Here is a 22,287-nt window from a genome sequence, read left to right as displayed (position 1 = left end):
GATGGCAACAGAGGTTTCATATATATATATATATATATATATATATATATATATATATATATATATATATATGTATATATATATATACATATATATATTACATCTTTTTATTAATTTACTTATTTATTCATTTTACATTGATGCCTAATCGATGCCTCCCCCTCCCAGTCCCCCTCCTCTTTTTTTAAAAAAATTTTTATTAGATATATTTCAAACGTTATTCCCCTTCCCGGTTTCCTGTCCATAAGCCCCATTCCATCCCCTCCCCCTCCCCCATACAGGTATTCCCTATCCATCCCCCTTACTGCCCTCCCCCATATTCCCCTGCACTGGGGGTCCAACCTTGACAAGACCAAGGGCTTCCCCTTCCACTGGTGCCCCAACAAGGCTATTCTCTGCTACATGTGCAGTTGGAGCCCTGGGTCAGTCCATGTATAGTCTTTCGGTGGTGGTTTAGTCCCTGGGAGCTCTGGTTGGTTGGCATTGTTGTTTTTATGGGATTGCAAGCCCCTTCACCTCTTTCAATCCTTCCTCTAATTCCCCCCAAGGGGGTCCTGTTCTCAGTTCAGTGGTTTGCTGCTAGCATTGACCTCTGTATTGGACATGCTCTGGATGTGTCTCTCAGGAGAGATCTATATCCAGTCCCTTTCTGCATGCATTTTTCAGCTTCATCAATCTTATCTAGTTTTGGTGACTGTATACATATGGGCCACATGTGGGGCAGGCTCTGAATGGCCGTTCCTTGAATCACTGCTCTAAACTTTGCTTCCATATCCCCTCCCATGAATATTTTCCCCCTTTTAAGAAGGAGTGGGAGCATCCGCATTTTGGTCATCCTTCTTCTTGAGCTTTCTGTGGTCTATAGATTGCATCTTGAGTAATTTGAGATTTTCGGCTAATATTCACTTATCAATGAGTTCATACCAACTGTGTTTTTCTGTGATCGAGTAATTCAGTCAGGATGATATTTTCTAGTTCATTCCATTTGCCTATGAATTTCATGAAGTCATTGTTTTTGATAGCTGAGTAGTACTCCATTGTGTAGATGTACCACATTTTTTGAATCCATTCCTCTGTTGAAGGGCATCTGGGTTCTTTCCAGCTTCTGGCTATTATAAATAAGGCTGCTATGAACATAGTGGAGCACATGTCTTTGTTATATGTTGGGACATCTTTTGGGTATATGCCCAAGAGAGGTATAGCTGGGTCCTCAGGTAGTGGAATGTCCAATTTTCTGAGAAGCCTCCAGACTGATTTCCAGAGTGGTTGTACCAGTTTGCAATACCACAAACAATGGAAAAGTGTTCCTCTTTCTCCATATCATCGCCAGATTCTGCTGTCACCTGAGTTTTTTATCTTAGCCCTTTTGACTGGTGTGAGGTGGACTCTCATGGTTGTTTTGATTTGCATTTCCCTGATGACTAAGAATGTTGAACACTGGGGGCTGGAGAGATGGCTCAGAGGTTAAGAGCACTGACTGCCCTTCCAAAGGTCCTGAGTTCAATTCCCAGCAACCACATGGTGGTTCACAACCACCTGTAGTAGAATCTGATGCCCTCTTCCGGTGTGTCTGTGGACAGCTACAGTGTACTTATATATAATAAATAAATAAATCTTTAAAAAAAAGAATGTTGAACATTTCTTTAGGTGCTTTTTGACCATTCGACCATATTCCTCAGCTGAGTATGTTTTGTTTAGCACTATACCCTATTTTTAATAGGGTGATTTGGCTCGCTGAAGTCTAACTTCTTGAGTTCTTTGTATATTTTGGATATAAGGCCTCTATCAGATGTAGGATTGGTAAAGATCTTTTCCCAATCTGTTGTTTGCCATTTTGTCCTAATGACAGTGTCTTTTGCTTTACAAAAGCTTTGCAGTTTTATGAGGTCCCATTTGTCGATTCTTGATCTTAGAGCATGAGCCATTGGTGTTTTGTTCAGGAAATTTTCATGTGTTCATGATGCTTCCCTAGTTTTTCTTCTATTAGTTTGAGTGTATCTGGTTTAATGTGGAGGTCCTTGATCCACTTGGACTTAAGCTTTGTACAGGGTGATAAGAATGGATTGATTTGCATTCTTCTACATGCTGACCTCCAGTTGAACCAGCACCATTTGTTGAAAATGCTATCTTTCTTCCATTGGATGGTTTTAGCTCCTTTGTCAAAGATCAAGTGCCCATAGGTGTGTGGGTTCATTTCTGGGTCTTCAGCAGCAGAGGTTTCTAACCCATTTGCTACTGTGCCATCCTAATGTTCTTTGAGAAGGTGGTTAGCATCCTGTCCTGAAGCCTCTTCACTGGCCTCTCACCCCCAGGCCCCTACTATGGAATGTTCTGAACTTTGCCAATAGTTTGAGCATCACTCACTGATTCTTAAGCTACCTCTTCCCCAGCCTCCCTTCAGCACAACTTCTGGATTTCCTCTCTGCCTTGATATGTTCGCATTGCAGTCACTCTTTAGGGCTTTCTGTTGGTTTTCTGTTAACTAAAATCCCAGTTCAGAGCCTAGTGCCAGTGCCTACTATACATTAAATAAATACCAGGTTCCATGTTGTTTGATGTATCTATTGTATTATTCGGTCATCAAAGCACTCATGTTTGATAATTGCTAATATTTGAAACTAATGGATGAAGAAGAAAGGTCAGAGAGGTTAACTTTTCAAGACAACATAACTCACAAAAATGAGGTTAGTTCAAATATGGGGTTGCCTAAATCTAAGGTTGGGTTATCTGTCTCATAAACTATGCTTATATTAAGAAAATCTATAATAATCTAAATGAATAGCACCCACAGTTAGAAAAAGGGAAATGAGGAATGGGGAGAATGCTTCTCTTTCCCAAAGATCATTAAAGATTATTTTTTACAACTTAGAGTATTTTGAAAAGCATGTATGTTTCTATCTTATTTAGAAATTCCTTTCCCAGGAAAATAAAATTGTAAAATAATAAATAAGAAAATTATATTCTGTCCTTTAAGACATCAGTATTAAAGTAAGTAATTTCAGAGCTTGGTTAAGATGGCTTGGTTGATAAAGGTGCTTGCTGCCAAAGCCTGATAACCTGAGTTCAGTCCCTGGGATCCACATGTTGGAAGAAGACAACAGACTCCCACGGGTTGTTCTCTGATGTCTATGCATGGTCTGTTTCATACATGCACCCACACGCATATACAAAAACAAGTATGACAAAAAAATTCAAGGGAGTCATTTTGGAATAGATTCCTCTCTACAAATGTAAAAACATTGCATATGTAAGCAAATGAGATGGTTAAAGTATACAGCTAAAAAATGTACTAGTAGTAGAGAAGCTAAAAAGCAGTTTTTTAAAAAAATCATTTTGTACATGTTTGGATTTCCTTAGAACACAAAGAAGAAAATCTAAAACCAAGTTCTACATCTCTTCGTTTTCTTAAAGATAAAGAGGTAAGTGTAATTTACATACCTGTGACTATTTAACAGTTATTTACGCTGGTTCAGTAACTTCATGTCTCTAGGTCACAACTCAAGTGACATTTAGAATCGAAAAGTATAAGGATGCCAAGCAATTTCATCTGGTAGTTATAAAATCTTATATATGAAGACAACGTTGGCTTATGCACAAGATAAAGCTGTGGACATCTACTTTAAACATTTCTTAAATTTATAATGTAAGCACATGAACCTGTTAGTCTTTTCATGTACACCTCAGAAAAGTTTTCGAAGCTGTGGTTAGATTATACAATTATGGTAAGCACCAAGCATAGGTCAGAATCAACTGGGCTCCCGTGGCATTCTGAAACCTCTCTGTCTCAGACATTGAGCGTGTACCTGGCCACTGTTCAGCAGGTCAGACCTAAAGAGATAAGACAATATGTGAAGGTAAACTACTTTAAAGTCTTTTAAGTGCATATTGATTTGTTATTAATTATTCTGACATGGAGAAAGAAGCAATGATGATCATTAGTAACACCTTTCATCCTTTTGGGAGGCAATACTGGGGATTGAGCCCAGGGTCTCACGTGTTCTAGGCAAGTCTTCAACCACTGAGCTATTCCCCCAAGCCGTATACCTATGTTTTTCATACTCTTAAATTTTAAAATTAAAAAAGCTCCCCAGCTTTTCAAAATACTCTAAGTTGTAAAAATAATCTTTAGTGATCTTTGGGAAAGAGAAGCATTCTCCCCATTCCTCAATTAAAATTAAACACTCCCCAGGTTATAGGTTTATTCTTCTTAGCTGCATGTTTAAATCCTTGCTTAATAAAAATCTCCCGGGTTGGGATTTAACTCAGTGGTAGAGCGCTTGCCTAGCAAATGCAAGGCCCTGGGTTCGGTCCCCAGCTCCGAAAAATAGAAAAAAAAAATCTCCCAAGAAAAGTTTAAATATCACAGTTTACTCATCATAATAATTTACTAGCACATCACTTAAAATAGGCGAAATTTTAATTATTAAAATTAGCCAGGACCCTCTCTTCATCAGCATTGTTCTGCCTTGACCTGAGGATGCACCTTAGGCTTCCGTTTCTTCTCCTATTGCTATCATAAAAACGCCCTGACAAGACCAACTTACGAGAAACGGATTTATTCTGACTCACGGTTCCAGAGTGTCACTGCGGGGGAGACAAGGCAGAGAGGACATGGTGGCGGGACAGGAGGCTGACTGCGCTCAGTGAACCTGCTTTCAAGAAACAGAGCGTGAACACGAAGCCTGCATCTCCTCCAGTGAAGCTCAGACTCCTGAAGGTTCCACAGACATCCCAAACAGCTGCTGGCCTGGCTGAGCCTGAGCCCATGGGAATGTTTCTGATCCAAATCACAGCAACGAGGAATGACAATTTCACTCCAAACTGTTCTATTTCATGCTCAATGGACCATGTCTCAAACTCAGACATGAGTTTGGGTGGGTCCCCACAGAGTCCAGAAGAGGCTGTCAGATCCCCTAGATAACTGTGAATCACCAAATATGGGTGCTGGGAACTGAGGTCTCCTGAAAGGACAGTCTGCACCTTAAAGTACTAACCATCTCACCAGCCCCTTGACGGGCTTTGAAGTGGCTCAATATGGTACATAGAACAATAATTCCCCAGGATTTTTGGTCGATAAGCAATGTTGACGTTGAGTAAAATTATATTAATTTTGATTATTATGTTTTCATTGTCATTCGCTTTGAAGAGAATGTTTTATTTCCCCCTAGGACTTCTTCATTGAGATGTATTGTAGCATTTCCAAATGTTTAAAAACTTTTCTAGATATGTAGCAATGTTTGAGATCTAATTTAATTTTATGTTTAAGCACAGAACAAATTCTGTGGTATTTCAACTCTTCTAAACTTCTATTAAGACTTGTTGAGGTTGCCTATTTAAGAATACTTGTATGTTTATAAAAGACGACCTCATTTAAGAACTAAATATCTGGGGCTTTTCACGTGTACATGATGCTTTCAATGTCAGAGCATATGCTAAGCCCTTCAACAAACTCCTGTTCAATTTGTGTTTCTGCCCTGACTTCCGTAAGTGATGAATAGACAGTGCTGTGAAATTGTAAGCTGAAATAAACCCTTTCTTTCCCACGATGCTTTTGGTGATGGTGTTTCTGTAAGAGAAATTAAAAACTCCAGCTGAGATTGCTTTTTTTAAAAAAAATCTAAGTATTAGGTATTTACCTGAAAGTTACTTTTAATTAGAAGGACTAGTTTATTAAAATTTAATATAATTATTACGATGAGTAATGGTCCAGCCTATTATTTTATTTTTTTCTTACTGATTAGTGACATTTCTTGTTGCTGAAATAAGCAAATTAAGGAAGAAAGGTTTTATGTGGGTTCCTGGTTTGAGGAGATGCAGTTCATCACCATAAGAAGGCGTGACAGAAATCAGAAAGCAGAATAAGGACTGGAAACAGGACCAGCCTAGGGGTCTCACCCAACAGTGACTTAATTCTTTCAGCTAGTCCTCACCTCTTAAAGGTTCCGCAACCTCCCCAAAAGAGCACCACCAGTTAGGAACACATTTTGAAACAAATACGTCTGTAGAGAACACTATAAATCTAAACCTTAATCCAGCCTCAAATATCCCTAGTCTTATCGTTCCAACACAGTCCAAAAGGCGAGTTTCTTCAGAGACGCAAACCAATTCTTTAACTGTGACTTGCTCACAACATACAATGGCATAGGACAAAAATTCCTATCATAAATACAACAGGAAGATAGCAAGAAATTGCTATCCAAGTAAGACTGACACTCAGTAAACACGAAACCTTGTAGCTCCATGTCTGCCATCTGGAGTTCTCCTCGTCTCCAACAAGCTTGGGGTAGCCTCACCTTCAGCTCTACTACCTGTGGCACATATGGCCTCCCTGTGCCCACCCAGTGCCCACAGCTTTCCTCAGTAAACATCTTATGTGTCTGATATCTCGTCTATCCGAAGGATCTGACCAGCTCACTCAGGAGCTCCATGAAGGGATGCCCCATGTAAAGCCAGCTGCAGCCTGCAGTCCAGTTACACCTCACAGAAACACTAACTCCACTCTTCAAATCAGTTAGAGCGAATTCCAGTGGTTTTTCCTTTTCTCTCCTTTCTTTCATTCTTTTGGATGAGAGAGAAGGGGTGGGGGGAGAGAAAGAGAGAGAGAGAGAGAGAGAGAGAGAGAGAGAGACAGAGAGAGAGAGAGAGAGAGAGAGAGAGAGAGAGAGAGAGAGACAGAGAGAGAGAGAGATAGGAGAGAGGAAGGGGAGAAAGGGAAGGGGAGGGGCAGGGGGACAGAGAGAGAGAAAGAGAGGGGGGAGGGAGAGACACAAGGGTGGGGGGAGACACACATGGAGAGAGAGAGAAAAGACATGGGGAGAGAGAGTGTGTGCTGTTTTTATCTGAGGCAGGGCAGTTCTGATAAGAGGCTGCTTACTCAGGGTGAATCAGAATTGCCAAAAGCATTTTCCGTTTGTTGTGTTTGCTTAGTTTCTCTTCTCTTTCACAAGTGCCTGTGTGCTGTCTGTGTGTGCCTGTTTGCATGCACGCACGGGTTCCGTCATTATTTCTAGCCCTAGTTCATTCTCCTGTGCTTCCTAAAAACTCATAAACAATGATAAAAGTCACTTTTTTCCTTTTTCATTTCTTTTTTTTGGTGTGGGATTAGGGATTGTGTGACTAGGCTTGCACATGCTAGGCAGTACTCTACTAGTGGTCTAGCCCCCTCCCCCCACACCCTCTTTTACTAATAAAATAAATAAAATGCTGCCCCAGGGTAGCTTCAAAATTGTGACCCCCCAGCCTCAGTCCTCAGGAGCTGCATTATAGACCTGTGCCGTCACCCCGACTGGGTGTCACTCTTACTAGTTCATAGTGGGTTGATTATCCCAGCTATGATGTTGGTTGTTAGTTTTACAGTCATAAACTTTAAAATTGTGCTAAAGTAGTTATTTTGTATAGATTTACAGTGGGTCTCTTCATAATAGCAGTTTCATCTAAATACAAACCCATGTATAGTACCATTGCTATTAAATATACTATTTATAGTGTGCTCGGCCTGGCATGGTGGCACATGCTTTTCATCCCAGCACTGGAGAGGCAGAAGAAGAGAAATGCACCATCAAGGCCAGCCTGGGCCACATAAGAAGACCCTTTCTCAAATATGCAAGCAAGCAAACACTGAGACAATAACAAACAATTACATTGGTTTCCCTCCATTTTAGCTCATTGGGGAATGATTCATAACAACATTATTTCTTAGAGACCACTTTCAGACAACTTCATGTGAAGTATTAATTTGTGTAGTGTTAATTAGAAACTTATTTAGTATTCTATGTATCTTTAAAAAAAAATCCTGTGGCTGGAGGGATGGCTCAGCAGTTAAGAGCACTGACTGCTCTTCCAGAGGTCCTGAGTTCAAATCACACAACTACATGGTGGCTCACAGCCATCTGTAATGAGATCTGACACCCTCTTCTAAAAGACAGCTACAGTGTACTCATATTAAATAAATAAATAAAACATTTTTAAAAAGAATCTTAACATTGTAACATTGACATTAACATGTAGTTTTTACTTCATCTTTTCCGGCTTTATGTTAAGACTATGCCAGTTCATTTGAACAATGGAAAAGGGTTTTGTTGTTGTTGCTTCCTGCACGACCCAGGCTCTTTTGTGGTTGGTTGGTTTGTTTGTTTGTTTCCTACATGACAGTTTGAAAGAACTCTCCATCAATCTACTTGGGCCTGGTTCTTTGAAATAGTCTTACCTGGTGCATAATAGCTATGTTCAGTTATGCATGTATATTTTGATGCACACATACAGTGTGTAATTATCAAATCAGGGTAATTGGGATATCCATCACCTCAAACATTTACCTCTCTATGTTGAGAAACATTCCAAAGGCTCTCAACTACTTATTTGGAAGTGTGTAACTATAGTCATGTCACTGTGGTGTGGAGCAATAGAGCTTATTCTTCCCTTTTGTGCTGGGCAGGGAACCCAGGCCTGGCTCTTGCTAGGTAAGCCTTCTGTACAGACTTGCACCACAGCTCTATTTTTTTTTTAAAGACAGACTCTCTCTGTGTAGCCCAGCCTACGCTCAAGGTGCTAACACTCAGCAGTCAGTCACCTGCCATGCCACGACTGTGATTGGTTTCGAACTTAGGTATTTTGCTCTTTCCAGCTTTTTCTGTTCCTTGGGATTTCTTTGGCCATTTGGGGACTTTGGTGGTGGCACAAATTCTGGGCTTTTATACACAGACAAGAATGTGGCTGGGAGCTTAATAAGGTAAATCTGTAGATTGCTGTGGACAGTATGGACACGGTTGGTTTAGTATTAGTAATTCTTCCAAATCGTGCACATAGGATGTTTTCTCTTTCGGAATATGTAAAGCAACTCTTTGGCAGGGGGTTTCTAACACTCATTTTGCTCCTAAGTAACTACAGAGCATTTCCATGTGTGCTCTGGCCCTTTTAGCGTCTGAATAAAGACACAGAGCTTTTATTTTAAGCTGCAAGCCTAACCTGGGAGGGTTCTGAGCTACTCTAACCCAACTATGCTGCTAATAGCTTGACAAATTGTCCTTTACCTGCATCTGGTCTTGCCCTGGCTTGCTCTGCTCCATGTCTGTCCTCATAGCTCCTCCCTCATCACAACCTTACAATGAGTCCTCCTGCTCTCTTCACGTGGTTCTCCTCACCTTCCTCTCCTCATGGTCCTTCTTTTCTCCTCTGTCCTTGGACTCCCCAGTCTGGGATCAGAAATCCTCTCCTCTTCTGCGCAGCTAATTGGCTGATCAGCTCTTTTATTAACCAATCAGAGGTGTTAGAAAACAATTTTTACACAACACTGAGACAGGAGATGCTTGACCACACCATTGTTACATGGACGAGTGTATGGTGGGTTTGGTGTTTACCTTTCTACTCTGGGAGCATGCAGAATTCTTCCAGTAACATGAACACTATTCGCAGAGGTGAAGTCTCTGGTTAGGTACCAGCTCAACTTCTCCATGTTCAATGAAATATGTACGTAGGTGTCTTCATCAATAACTGGCCTTACCAGAGAGATGGAATCTTAAAGAAAATTTAATTTTATCTAAGTAATGGCTAAGGATATTGAACACTTTTTCAAATATTTACTGGCTATTTGTATTTCTTCTCTTGAAAATTATTCTGTTGTTCACCTACTTACCATTTGGTTGGTTTATTTTCTTGATGTTTATTACGGTTACTTATGAATTTTAAATATCAGTTTCCTGTCTGATGCTCAGTTTGCAAATATTTCTTCCCATTCTGAAGACTGCCTTACTTCACCCGGACAATATGCTAGGCAGGAACATTTTAATGTTACATGATCTCATGTGTCCATCATTGAAATTACCTTCTCTATACTAGATTCCTTTCCAGAAAATCATTGCCTATGCCTTTGACTTGAAGTGTGTTTTGCTGTTGTTTTATGGTACGTATATGCACACGTGTGCTGTGCATGTGTGTGTGGTATATGCACATGCTTGGAAAGGTTCTAAGCATCCATGTCTAAGTGGGCAGAAGCCAGAGGAGAATGAACAATGCCTTGCTCCCTACTCAGAACTGCTCTACTGTTGTTCTCACTCTATTAAAACACAGCTGGATAATTTCCTTGGTTTGAACTTCAGTTACATTTAGAAAAATATTTTTTTATGAATATGAAGTCCAACTTTTATTGAGAAAGGAAATCTTTTTATTTTTGTTATTAGAATACAAACCTAGGCAAATATTTTGAGATTTATTTCTATATTCTTCAAGTGCTAATGATAACACCAACCTCAGGGGTGGATTATATAAAACGTCATATTTGAAGGTATTTATCCCCAAAGTGTTTTCTCAGTGGTGAAGCACCTGCCTAGTGACCATGAGGCCCTAGGTTCAATTCCCAGCACTGAAAAACAGTATTCTGAGAACCACATAGGTGGCAGTCATCATAATTAGAAACGTGAATAATTATGGCTAGGATATATAGCTGGTGTACACAGTCCTCTAGATTCGATTCTTAGTGTAATATAAACTTGTGGGTGTGGTGGTGCATACCTGTAATCCTAGCACTCGAGAGCTGGAATCAGAAGGATCAAAAGTAGCTAAAGGTCAGCCTGAAATCCATGAGACCCTGTTTTGGTGGACAAGGGCAGGGGTGGGGGAGACTACAGATAGAAACACCTTCTAAGAGGTCTCTGTTCTTTTCCTGCTGTTTAGACAGGAAACACAAAGCCCTTGCCTCTGCCACTGCCTCGGTCTAGACACCCGAGTAAAAAATCAGCAGAGTCTTCAATCCTGTCTCCCACACTCAACAAAGTATCCAATGCTGGTAAGAAGGAAAAGGTCTCTCCCCCATTTACAGGTACTCAGATTGTATGTTTTTGTCGAAAGAGCCGGAAGTTGCAGGGTCTTATCCAGTTATAAACATCAAGAAAACGTATGCCCAAGGGATAGCCTTCTCTGGATGTACAGACATAATGTCGCCGCTTTGTAACACCTCTTACAACTGGAAGAACTACAAAGTCTGTACTCCTTAGTCCTCTCCTTATGTCAATTCCATTTATAAATTACTTTATTAGCTCCAGTCTGGCCCTACCCACCCCCAGCCAGAACAGAACCAGAGACATCTGATTCTGTCCAAGGAGAAGAATTAAAACCGTTTGTTTTCAGGGTCCTTGCTCCCAATAAGCCTAACCCTGTTTCCATTTCTTATCCTCATCACTGCTTAGAATCCAAAGTTTACAAAAGACTGGTCATATGGGAATTTCACTAGGGAGCATAGATAGTAAAAACTTAATTAAACACATTAATTACATTCTTATGTTGTGTGTGTGTATGCATATATACAGGTACATGCATTCTAGAAGTCAGCGGGCAATGAGGGTCTTGAAACTCTCCTCCTATCCGGGTATCAAACTTAGGTCATCAGACTTGGCAGCAAGTGCCTTTACCCCTGGAGCCATCTCACATAACCACACTTAATTGACATTACGAAAACCACCATAGAGACCTCCTCAGGACCCTTGTTTCTTTGTCTTGAACGTCCCAGCAGAAACCTCAGCAGCACAGCACAATGTCAAAAGCCTTTCAAGTTGGCTAAGCCTATCATACAAGGGGCAAGTAGCCAAATAGCCCAACAGAATCAAAACAGTTCAGAAGAACTCAGAAAAACAGAGTCAGTCACCCAAATAGCTCAGTGGAGCCCAGGGGAGCCAGTCTCTCAGAAGAGCCCAGGGGAGCCCCCAAACTAAAGTGAGGGCAACATGAAGGTTACACAGATCAAGGAGAAGCTTCTAAAACATTAAATTTTCAAGTGCAAATCAAAGTCCAATCGTTCGTTTCTCTACTTGGTCAAAGAGAAGTGGAAAACATCTGATTTTGGTTGAAATGGGAATAAATGAAAAAAAAAAAATCCCTGGAAAAAACTGTTCAGGCAGCCACATGGAACTCTGTGGTCTTTCTTCTCCCCTCTGTGGTTAACTTGCCACCCCAAAATGCAGAAAAGGAGTGGCTGTCACCGGAAATGCAGAAAAAGATCTATCCAGTGTGGCCACATTGGAAAGAAGAACAAATAAAGAGGTCTGGTGACCCCTCCCCCTCCTCAAAGTCCATCTTTGGAATCTTGATATGCGGTGTCATTATAAATGAATGTGTTGCCACGATTCACCATACTACACACTTCAGATATAAACAAGTTATTGTATACAAAGCAAAGTTACAAAGACAGCCGTAAGGAAACAGCATCTGCTACACACAGGAGGGCAGCTGCACATAAGAACTCACAGTGGTTATGACAGCACACAAGCCCAAGCCAGATCAACCTCCAGTACGGAGATGATGTGGGGGTGGGGAGGGTTGGACTTGAAATCTCACCTCTAGCCAAGTAACTCTTGGCAACTGAGAGCTTCTAGGAGAAGGAGAACCGGTTTTTTCTTTCTTTTTTTTTCTAAGAGTGTAGGCCTGGCAGGCCAACCACAGTCCAGTGAATACCACATATCCAAGAACAACTGCGAAGCACTACTTGGTCTTAATAGGTTCCCCCAAAAAGGGGTGGGGGGGAGTGGATCTGGGAAGTGCTAGAAGAGCGAGGACTCTCTAAGCATGATCAAAACATCTTGTATGAATCTTTCAAAGATCTAATACAAAAAGGGTGTTTTAAAAAAATCAAAGTTAAGGGACCAGAGAGATGGTACAGCGGAGAAGAGCACTGACTGCTTTTCCAGAGGACCCAGGTTCAATTCCCAGCATCTGCATGGTTAGCTCACCACTGTCTGTCAGTCCCAGGAGATCCTATGCCTTCTTCTGACCTCCATGGGCACCAGGCACAAACATAGTGCACATATATACATGCAGGCAAAATACCCATACACATAAAAATAAATCTTCTTTAAATTAAAAAGAAAGAAAAAAAACCCAACACTTGCAGAAGTCTAAGACAGCAAAAATGTAATTGTCAAAATAACTGAGAAAAGAGTTTGTACTAATATAATAACTAATAATACATTGTAATTTAAAATGTAAATTCGTTTTTGATGTTTGGGGTATGTCTGCATGTGTGTGTGTGTGTGTGTGTGTGTGTGTGTGTGTGTGTGTGTGTGTACAATTGGAAGCTTGAGACTGAAATCAGGAGTGTTAATTGATCACTCTCTATCTTACGCACTGGGATACGGCCTTTAAGTTGAATGCAAAGCTTACCAATATGGCTGGTTTAGGTAGCCACCTTGCTGTGGGGATCTGTCTCCACCTTCCCAGTGATGGAGTTACAGACAGGGTTTCTGAACTGCTGTCTTCAAGGTTGCATGGCTAGTGCTGTACATCCAGTAAACTATCTCTCCAGCACCTCCAGATGCTAGTTTTAAAAGTCAGTAACTGGACATATAACTTCTCAAAGTACTCACCAGTGGCTTCTGAACACAGCCATCTGCATTCACATTTACTTTACTCAGCTGACAACTTTTAGTGATTCTTGAAGTGATGTGTGCTGTAGTGTTAATTCTTTTGACTCTTCATTTTCCAAAATGTAATTGGAATTGTAATTATTTTACTGTTACTCTTGAGTGAATACTCTACCAATACTATTAATTGTGATATTTGCTAGGATATCGAAGAGTCTAAAGCAAGCAACACATTAAAATAAAACTGCTTGAGGATGAGGAAAAGCAGAATGAGTCACTGATATGTGTGCTGGTTTGAATAAGAACGCCACCCCTCGCCCCATGAGCTCATGTATCTGCATCCTTAGTCCAGTTGATGTACTATCTGAAAAGGATTAGGAGGTGTGGCCTTGTTGGAGGAGGAGGTCTGTCACTGGTGGTGGGCTTAGAGGCTTTAAAATCCCACACCAGGAGCACCACCTGCTTCTCTCCTCCACCCCCAACCCCCTTCTCTGCCTGCAAATCAGGATGTAAGGCCTCAGCTGCTGTTCCAGTGCCATGCCTGTATGTTCCCTGCTTTCATTATGAGCAAACCCCCTAGAACTGTCACATACTTTCACTCGTAAGAGTTGCCTCGGTCATGGTGTCTCTTCATTGCAAACAGTAGGACAGAAGTTGACACCAAAGAGTGCCTTATCGCTGTGACAAGCCTGAGCGTGCTGCTGTTTGGAGGGATATGGAAAACTTTAGGATTTTAGAAGCAAGGCTTCCTGGGCCATACTAGTAGGAGCAATTAAAACACCAATGGCTCAGGCTCTAAGATCAAGAATCGACAAATGGGACCTCATAAAACTGCAAAGCTTCTGTAAGGCAAAGGACACTGTGGTAAGGACAAAACGGCAACCAACAGATTGGGAAAGGATCTTTACCAATCCTACATCTGATAGAGGGCTAATAGCCAAAATATACAAAGAACTCAAGAAGTTAGACTCCAGAGAGCCAAATAACCCTATTAAAAATGGGGTACAGAGCTAAACAAAACATACTCAGCTGAGGAATATGGTTGAATGGTCAAAAAGCACCTAAAGAAATGTTCAACATCCTTAGTCATCAAGGAAATGCAAATCAAAACAACCCTGGGATTCCATCAGTCAGAATGCCTAAGAACAAAACACTCAGGTGACAGCAGAATCTGGCGAGGATGTGGAGAAAGAGGAACACTCCTCCATTGTTGGTGGGATTGCAGACTGGTACAACCATTCTGGAAATCAGTCTGGAGGTTCCTCAGAAAATTAGACATTGAACTACCTGAGGACCCAGCTATACCTCTCTTGGGCATGTTCCCAAAAGATGCTCCAACATACAACAAAGACACATGCTCCACTATGTTCATACCAACCTTATTTATAATACCAGAAGCTGGAAAGAACCCAGATGCCCTTCAACAGAGGAATGGATACAGAAAATGTGGTATATTTTCATAATGGAAATACTACTCAGCTATTAAAAACAATGACTTTATGAAATTCATAGGCAAATGGGATGAACTAGAAAATATCATCCTGAGTGAGGTAACCCAATCACAGAAAAACACACATGGTATGCACTCATTGATAAGTGGATATTAGGCTTTTGGGTAATTAGCTCAAATTACTCAAGATGCAATCCACAGACTACAGGAAGCTCAAGAAGGATAATCAAAATGCGGATGCTCCCACTCCTTCTTAAAAGAGGAAAAAAATATTCATGGGGGTGGGATATGGAAGCAAAGTTTAGAGCAGTGACTCAAGGAATGGCCATTCAGAGCCTGCCTCACATGTGGCCCATATATATACAGCCAGCAAAACTAGATAAGATTGATGAAGCTAAAAAGTGCATGCGGAAAGGGACTGGATATAGATCTCTCCTGAGAGACACATTCAGAGCATGTCCAATACAGAGGTCAATCTAGCAGCAAACCACAGAACTGAGAATAGGACCCCCTTAGGGGTATTAGAGGAAGTATTGAAAGAGTTGAAGGGGCTTGCAACCGATAAAAACAGCAATGCCAACCAACCAGAGCTTCCAGGGACTAAACCACTACTCAAAGACTATACATGGACTGACACAGGGCTCCAACTATATATGTAGCAGAGAAAAGCCTTGTTGGGGCACCAGTGGAAGGGGAAGCCCTTGGTCCTGCCAAGGTTGGACCCCCAGTGCAGGGGAATGTGGTAGGCGGGCAATAAGTGGGATGTATAGGGAGAATACCTGCATGGGGGAGGAGGAAGGGATGGAATGGGGCTATGGACAGGAAACTGGGAAGGGGAATAACGTTTGAAATGCAAGTAAAGAAATATATCTAATAAAAATTTTTTAAAAAAGAAAATAGTGCTGAGGAATATATGGACTACAGCAGCCCATCTCAAGAGGTTTCAGAGAGGAATAATAATGGAAAGTTTGAAATTTTGGTCAAGAATGTGGCTACTTTTGTCCTTGTCCAGAAAGTTGGCTGATGGCTACATTAAAGACTTTTGGACTAATGGCACTAATGGCACTTTCAGAGGAGATTTCAATAGTCAGAGTCAATATTGACTGTGTTGTTATTAGAGATCACTCTTATCTAAGGCTACCATGAAAAGGAGCAAGCTGGGCAAAAAGAAATACAAAATGTATAGTTTGAGGGGAAAAAAATCACACCAGGAAATGTAGTGTTGGCATCAAGTCAGGTGCTCCAGGAGACAAAATGTTTTAAGACAAGCCAGATTCAAAAGAGTGGTACCCTCAAAGCAATACACCACCCAGCTAATCCTGCAACTGTGAAAAAAGAGTGAGGGATTTCCTTGGCCTAGAAACCATCAGCAAGTCAAAGCTTATGCAAATGTAAATCCCAGGGCTGGGTGAGGTGTCTCAGCTTTCAGTCCCAGCAAAAGGAAAAAATTAGCAGCCTCAGCCAGTGCTTCTGGTTAAAAGTCAAGGGTACAGGGTTCTTAGTTTGGGTGTCATTGCTGTGAAGAGACACCATGACAACTCTTATAAAGGACAACATTTAATTAGGTTTATAGTTTCAGAGGTTCAGTCTGGTATCATCATGGCAGAAAGCACGGCAGCATCCAGGCGAACTTGTTGCTGGAAGAGCCAAGAGTTCCACATCTTTATCTAAAGGTAGTCAAGACAAGACTCTCCTGCAGTCAACTAGGATCTCTCTCTCACTGGGTGGACCTTGAGCAAAAGACCTCAAAGCCCACCCCCACAGTGACACACTTCCTCCAGCAAGGCCACACACCTGTTCCAACAAGATCACACCTCCTCATAGTGCCACTTTCTGTGGGCCAAGCCAAAACCGTCCAAACCATCATAATCGTTAAGGAATTTTCTTCCACAGTCAAAGAAAGCCACTGAGGCCAGCAGTTTGACAGAACAGTCCTTGCATGGAGGCCTCAAAAGGAAAAGTATTGCATTGGAGACCCTAAAATGTTGCAGATGCCAGAGCCATGGGATACCTGCCAAGAGAGCTGCAGACTGTGTGTGAAACTAGCCCAAGAGAAAGAAGCGTGTTGCAGTCAACAAAGTTTAAAATTGGAGATCTGAAAAGCACTTTGATATCAGATGTGGAGATGTAGAATTCAGAGTTTGCCCTGTTAGTTTGGATCTACTTTGGCCCAGTATTTTCCCCCTCTGCTCCTGTTGCTCTCTTTGGGAATGGTAATATCTGTTCTGTGCCATTGTATGTTAGAAGTTATGTGAGATGCTTTTTTTTTTTTTTTAATTTTACAGTGGATTATATTTAAGAAAATGCCTAAGAGATTTTAAGTAGTCTTGAAACTGAAAGACTATGGGAACTTTTGAACCTTGGATTAAATATATTTTGCATTATGATGTGCCTACAAGCCTATGGGGGGCCAGGGAGTGGAATGTGATAGTTTGAATGAGATTGGCCCCCATAGACTCCTATGTCTGTGTGTGCTAAGTCCCTAGTTGATGAAGTGTTTGGAAAAGAGGAGGCGGTCTTATTGTTAGAGTTGATCACTGGGGTTAGGCTTTGTGGTTTCATAAAACCACGCCATCCCCAGCATCTCTACCTGCCACCTGTGAATTAAGCTACAACTTTCGTCCGTGAAAACTCTTGACTACTTTTATGTTTGCACTGTCTTCGCTGAATACTGGAATCTTGGTCTATCTTTTCTTCTACCTAGTTCACACAGAAGTATGGATGGCAAAAATGGCTTGGTGGTTAAAAGCACTTACTGCTCTTGCAGATGATCTGATTTTGATTCCCAGCACTACCTCAGACAGCTCATAACTACCAGTAACTCCAACTCCATGAGATGTGACATCTCTGCCCTCCATGTGTACCTAAACACACATGACACAGACACACACAAACACACAAGAAAGGGGGGTCAACAAACAACCACAAACTTGGCGCTATGCAGGATGTTTTCTATGTTACTTTAAACTGTAAGATATATCATATGGAACTTTCCTAGGTAGCATAGTACTTATGTATCTTCTATGAAAATCTATAATTGCAGACCAGAATGAAAGCAGAGCTAAGAAGTCCACGCATTCCACAGACCACTCAGCAGATTCTAGTAGAAATGGGTAATTTAAGCTTTTTTTTTTTTTTATTAACTTGAGTATTTCTTACTTACATTTCGATTGTTATTCCCTTTCCCGGTTTCCGGGCAAACTTCCCCCTAATCCCTCCCCCTCCCCTTCTGTATGGGTGTTCCCCTCCCCATCCTCCCCCCATTGCCATTCTCCCCCCAACAATCACGTTCACTGGGGGTTCAGTCTTGGCAGGACCAAGGGCTTCCCCTTCCACTGGTGCTCTTACTAGGATATTCATTGCTACCTATGAGGTCAGAGTCCAGGGTCAGTCCATGTATAGTCTTTAGGTAGTGGCTTAGTCCCTGGAAGCTCTGGTTGCTTGGCATTGTTGTTCATAAGGGGTCTCGAGCTCCTTCAAGCTCTTCAAGTTATTTCTCTGATTCCTTCAACGGGGGTCCCGTTCTCAGTTCAGTGGTTTGCTGCTGGCATTCGCCTCTGTATTTGCTGTATTCTGGCTGTGTCTCTCAGGAGCGATCTACATCCGGCTCCTGTCGGTCTGCACTTCTTTGCTTCATCCATCTTGTCTAATTGGGTGGCTGTATATGTATGGGCCACATGTGGGGCAGGCTCTGAATGGGTGTTCCTTCTGTGTCTGTTTTAATCTTTGCCTCTCTATTCCCTGCCAAGGGTATTCTTGTTCCCCTTTTAAAGAAGGAGTGAAGCATTCACATTTTGATCATCTGTCTTGAGTTTCATGTGTTCTAGGCATCTAGGGTAATTCAAGCATTTGGGCTAATAGCCACTTATCAATGAGTGCATACCATGTGTGCTTTTCTGTGATTGGGTTACCTCACTCAGGATGATATTTTCCAGTTCCAACCATTTGCCTACGAATTTCATAAAGTCATTGTTTTTGATAGCTGAGTAATATTCCATTGTGTAGATGTACCACATTTTCTGTATCCATTCCTCTGTTGAAAGGCATCTGGGTTCTTTCCAGCTTCTGGCTATTATAAATAAGACTGCTATGAACGTAGTGGAGCACGTGTCTTTTTTATATGTTGGGGCATCTTTTGGGTATATGCCCAAGAGAGGTATAGCTGGATCCTCAGGCAGTTCAATGTCCAATTTTCTGAGGAACCTCCAGACTGATTTCCAGAATGGTTGTACCAGTCTGCAATCCCACCAACAATGGAGGAGTGTTCCTCTTTCTCCGCATCGTCGCCAGCATTTGCTGTCACCTGAGTTTTTGAACTTAGCCATTCTCACTGGTGTGAGGTGAAATCTCAGGGTTGTTTTGATTTGCATTTCCCTTATGACTAAAGATGTTGAACATTTCTTTAGGTGTTTCTCAGCCATTCGGCATTCCTCAGCTGTGAATTCTTTGTTTATCTCTGAACCCCATTTTTTAATAGGGTTATTTGTCTCCCTGCGGTCTAACTTCTTGAGTTCTTTGTATATTTTGGATATAAGGCCTCTATCTGTGGTAGGATTGGTAAAGATCTTTTCCCAATCTGTTGGTTGCCGTTTTGTCCTAACCACAGTGTCCTTTGCCTTACAGAAGCTTTGCAGTTTTATGAGATCCCATTTGTTGATTCTTGATCTTAGAGCATAAGCCATTGGTGTTCTGTTCAGGAAATTTTTTCCAGGGCCCATGTGTTCCAGATGCTTCCCTACTTTTTCTTCTATTAGTTTGAGTGTATCTGGTTTGCTGTGGAGGTCCTTTATCCACTTGGACTTAAGCTTTGTGCAGGGTGATAAGCATGGATCGATCTGCATTCTTCTACATGTTGCCCTCCAGTTGAACCAGCACCATTTGCTGAAAATGCTATCTTTTTTCCATTTGATAGTTTTGGCTCCTTTGTCAAAAATCAAGTGCCCATAGGTGTGTGGGTTCATTTCTGGGTCTTCAATTCTGTTCCATTGGTCTATCTGTCTGTCTCTGTACCAATACCATGCAGTTTTTATCACTATTGCTCTGTAATACTGCTTGAGTTCAGGGATAGTGATTCCCCCTGAAGTCCTTTTATTGTTGAGGATAGTTTTAGCTATCCTGGGTTTTTTGTTATTCCAGATGAATTTGCAAATTGTTCTGTCTAACTCTTTGAAGAATTGGATTGGTATTTTGATGGGGATTGCATTGAATCTGTAGATTGCTTTTGGTAGAATGGCCATTTTTACTATATTAATCCTGCCAATCCATGAGCATGGGAGATCTTTCCATCTTCTGAGGTCTTCTTCAATTTCTTTCTTCAGAGTCTTGAAGTTCTTATTGTATAAATCTTTTACTTGCTTGGTTAAAGTCACACCGAGGTACTTTATATTATTTGGGTCTATTATGAAGGGTGTCGTTTCCCTAATTTCTTTCTTGGCTTATTTCTCTTTTGTGTAGAGGAAGGCTACTGATTTATTTGAGTTAATTTTATACCCAGCCTCTTTGCTGAAGTTGTTTATCAGCTTTAGTAGTTCTCTGGTGGAACTTTTGGGATCACTTAAATATACTATCATATCATCTGCAAATAGTGATATTTTGACTTCTTCTTTTCCGATCTGTATCCCCTTGACTTCCTTTTGTTGTCTGATTGCTCTGGCTAGAACTTCAAGAACTATATTGAATAAGTAGGGAGAGAGTGGGCAGCCTTGTCTAGTCCCTGATTTTAGTGGGATTGCTTCAAGTGTCTCTCCATTTAGTTTAATGTTAGCAACTGGTTGGCTGTATATGGCTTTTACTATGTTTAGGTATGGGCCTTGAATTCCTATTCTTTCCAGGACTTTTATCATGAAGGGGTGTTGAGTTTTGTCAAATGCTTTCTCAGCATCTAATGAAATGATCATGTGGTTTTGTTCTTTCAGTTTGTTTATATAATGGATCACATTGATGGTTTTCCGTATATTAAACCATCCCTGCATGCCTGGGATGAAGCCTACTTGATCATGGTGGATGATCGTTTTGATGTGCTCTTGGATTCGGTTTGCCAGAATTTTATTGAGTATTTTTGCGTCGATATTCATAAGGGAAATTGGTCTGAAGTTCTCTTTCTTTGTTGGGTCTTTGTGTAGTTTAGGTGTAAGAGTAATTGTGGCTTCATAGAAGGAATTCGGTAGTGCTCCATCTGTTTCAATTTTGTGGAATAGTTTGGATAGTATTGGTATGAGGTCTTCTATGAAGGTCTGATAGAATTCTGCACTAAACCCGTCTGGACCTGGGCTCTTTTTGGTTGGGAGACCTTTTTTTTTTTTTTTTTTTTGGTTCTTTTTTTCGGAGCTGGGGATTGAACCCAGGGCCTTGCGCTTCCTAGGCAAGCGCTCTACCACTGAGCTAAATCCCCAACCCCCTGGTTGGGAGACCTTTAATGACTGCTTCTATTTCCTTAGGAGTTATGGGGTTGTTTAACTGGTTTATCTGTTCCTGATTTAACTTCGGTATCTGTCTAGGAAATTGTCCATTTCCTGCAGATTTTCAAGTTTTGTTGAATATAGGGTTTTATAGTAAGATCTGATGATTTTTTGAATTTCCTCTGAATCTGTAGTTATGTCTCCCTTTTCACTTCTGATTTTGTTAATTTGGACACACTCTCTGTGTCCTCTCGTTAGTCTGGCTAAGGGTTTATCTATCTTGTTGATTTTCTCAAAGAACCAACTTTTGGTTCTGTTGATTCTTTCTGTGGTCCTTTTTGTTTCTACTTCGTTGATTTCAGCTCTGAGTTTGATTATTTCCTGCCTTCTACTCCTCCTGGGTGTATTTGCTTCTTTTTGTTCTAGAGCTTTTAGGTGTGCTGTCAAGCTGCTGACATATGCTCTTTCCTGTTTCTTTCTGCAGGCACTCAGCGCTATGAGTTTTCCTCTTAGCACAGCTTTCATTGTGTCCCATAAGTTTGGGTATCTTGTACCTTCATTTTCATTAAATTCTAAAAAGTCTTTAATTTCTTTCTTTATTTCTTCCTTGACCAGGTTATCATTGAGTAGAGCATTGTTCAATTTCCACGTATATGTGGGCATTCTTCCCTTATTGTTATTGAAGACCAGGTTTAGGCCATGGTGGTCTGATAGCACGCATGGGATTATTTCTATCTTTCTGTACCTGTTGAGGCCCGTTTTTTGACCAATTATATGGTCAATTTTGGAGAAAGTACCATGAGGAGCTGAGAAGAAGGTATATCCTTTTGCTTTAGGATAGAATGTTCTATAAATAATCTGTTAAGTCCATTTGGCTCATGACTTCTCTTAGTCTGTCTACGTCTCTGTTTAATTTCTGTTTCCATGATCTGTCCATTGATGAGAGTGGGGAGTTGAAATCTCCTACTATTATTGTGTGAGGTGCAATGTGTGTTTTGAGCTTTAGTAAGGTTTCTTTTACGTATGTAGGTGCCCTTGTATTTGGGGCATAGATATTTAGGATTGAGAATTCATCTTGGTGGATTTTTCCTTT

The 22,287-nt window shown here is 41.0% G+C and overlaps 1 protein-coding gene across 15 annotated transcripts in view; it reads left to right on the top strand.

Annotated features, from left to right (window-relative positions):
• The window catches only part of C5h1orf141 (similar to human chromosome 1 open reading frame 141), a 63,679-nt gene that overhangs the window by 32,111 nt on the left and 9,281 nt on the right, over positions 1 to 22,287 (top strand). For 4 of the 15 annotated variants that reach the window (XM_087550528.1, NM_001431220.1, NM_001431221.1 and 1 more), the window contains 3 exon segments: positions 3,358 to 3,419; positions 10,669 to 10,780; positions 17,840 to 17,909. In XM_087550528.1, coding sequence (XP_087406654.1) covers positions 3,358 to 3,419; positions 10,669 to 10,780; positions 17,840 to 17,909 — 244 coding nt within the window. 15 annotated transcript variants of the gene reach the window in all.

This window comes from Rattus norvegicus, chromosome 5 (assembly GCF_021556685.1).
Source record: "Rattus norvegicus strain SHRSP/BbbUtx chromosome 5, alternate assembly SHRSP_T2T, whole genome shotgun sequence".
Classification (NCBI taxonomy): Eukaryota; Metazoa; Chordata; class Mammalia; order Rodentia; family Muridae; genus Rattus; species Rattus norvegicus.
Note: the sequence above shows the minus strand (reverse complement) of the source record. Positions and strands in the feature narration are given on the sequence as shown.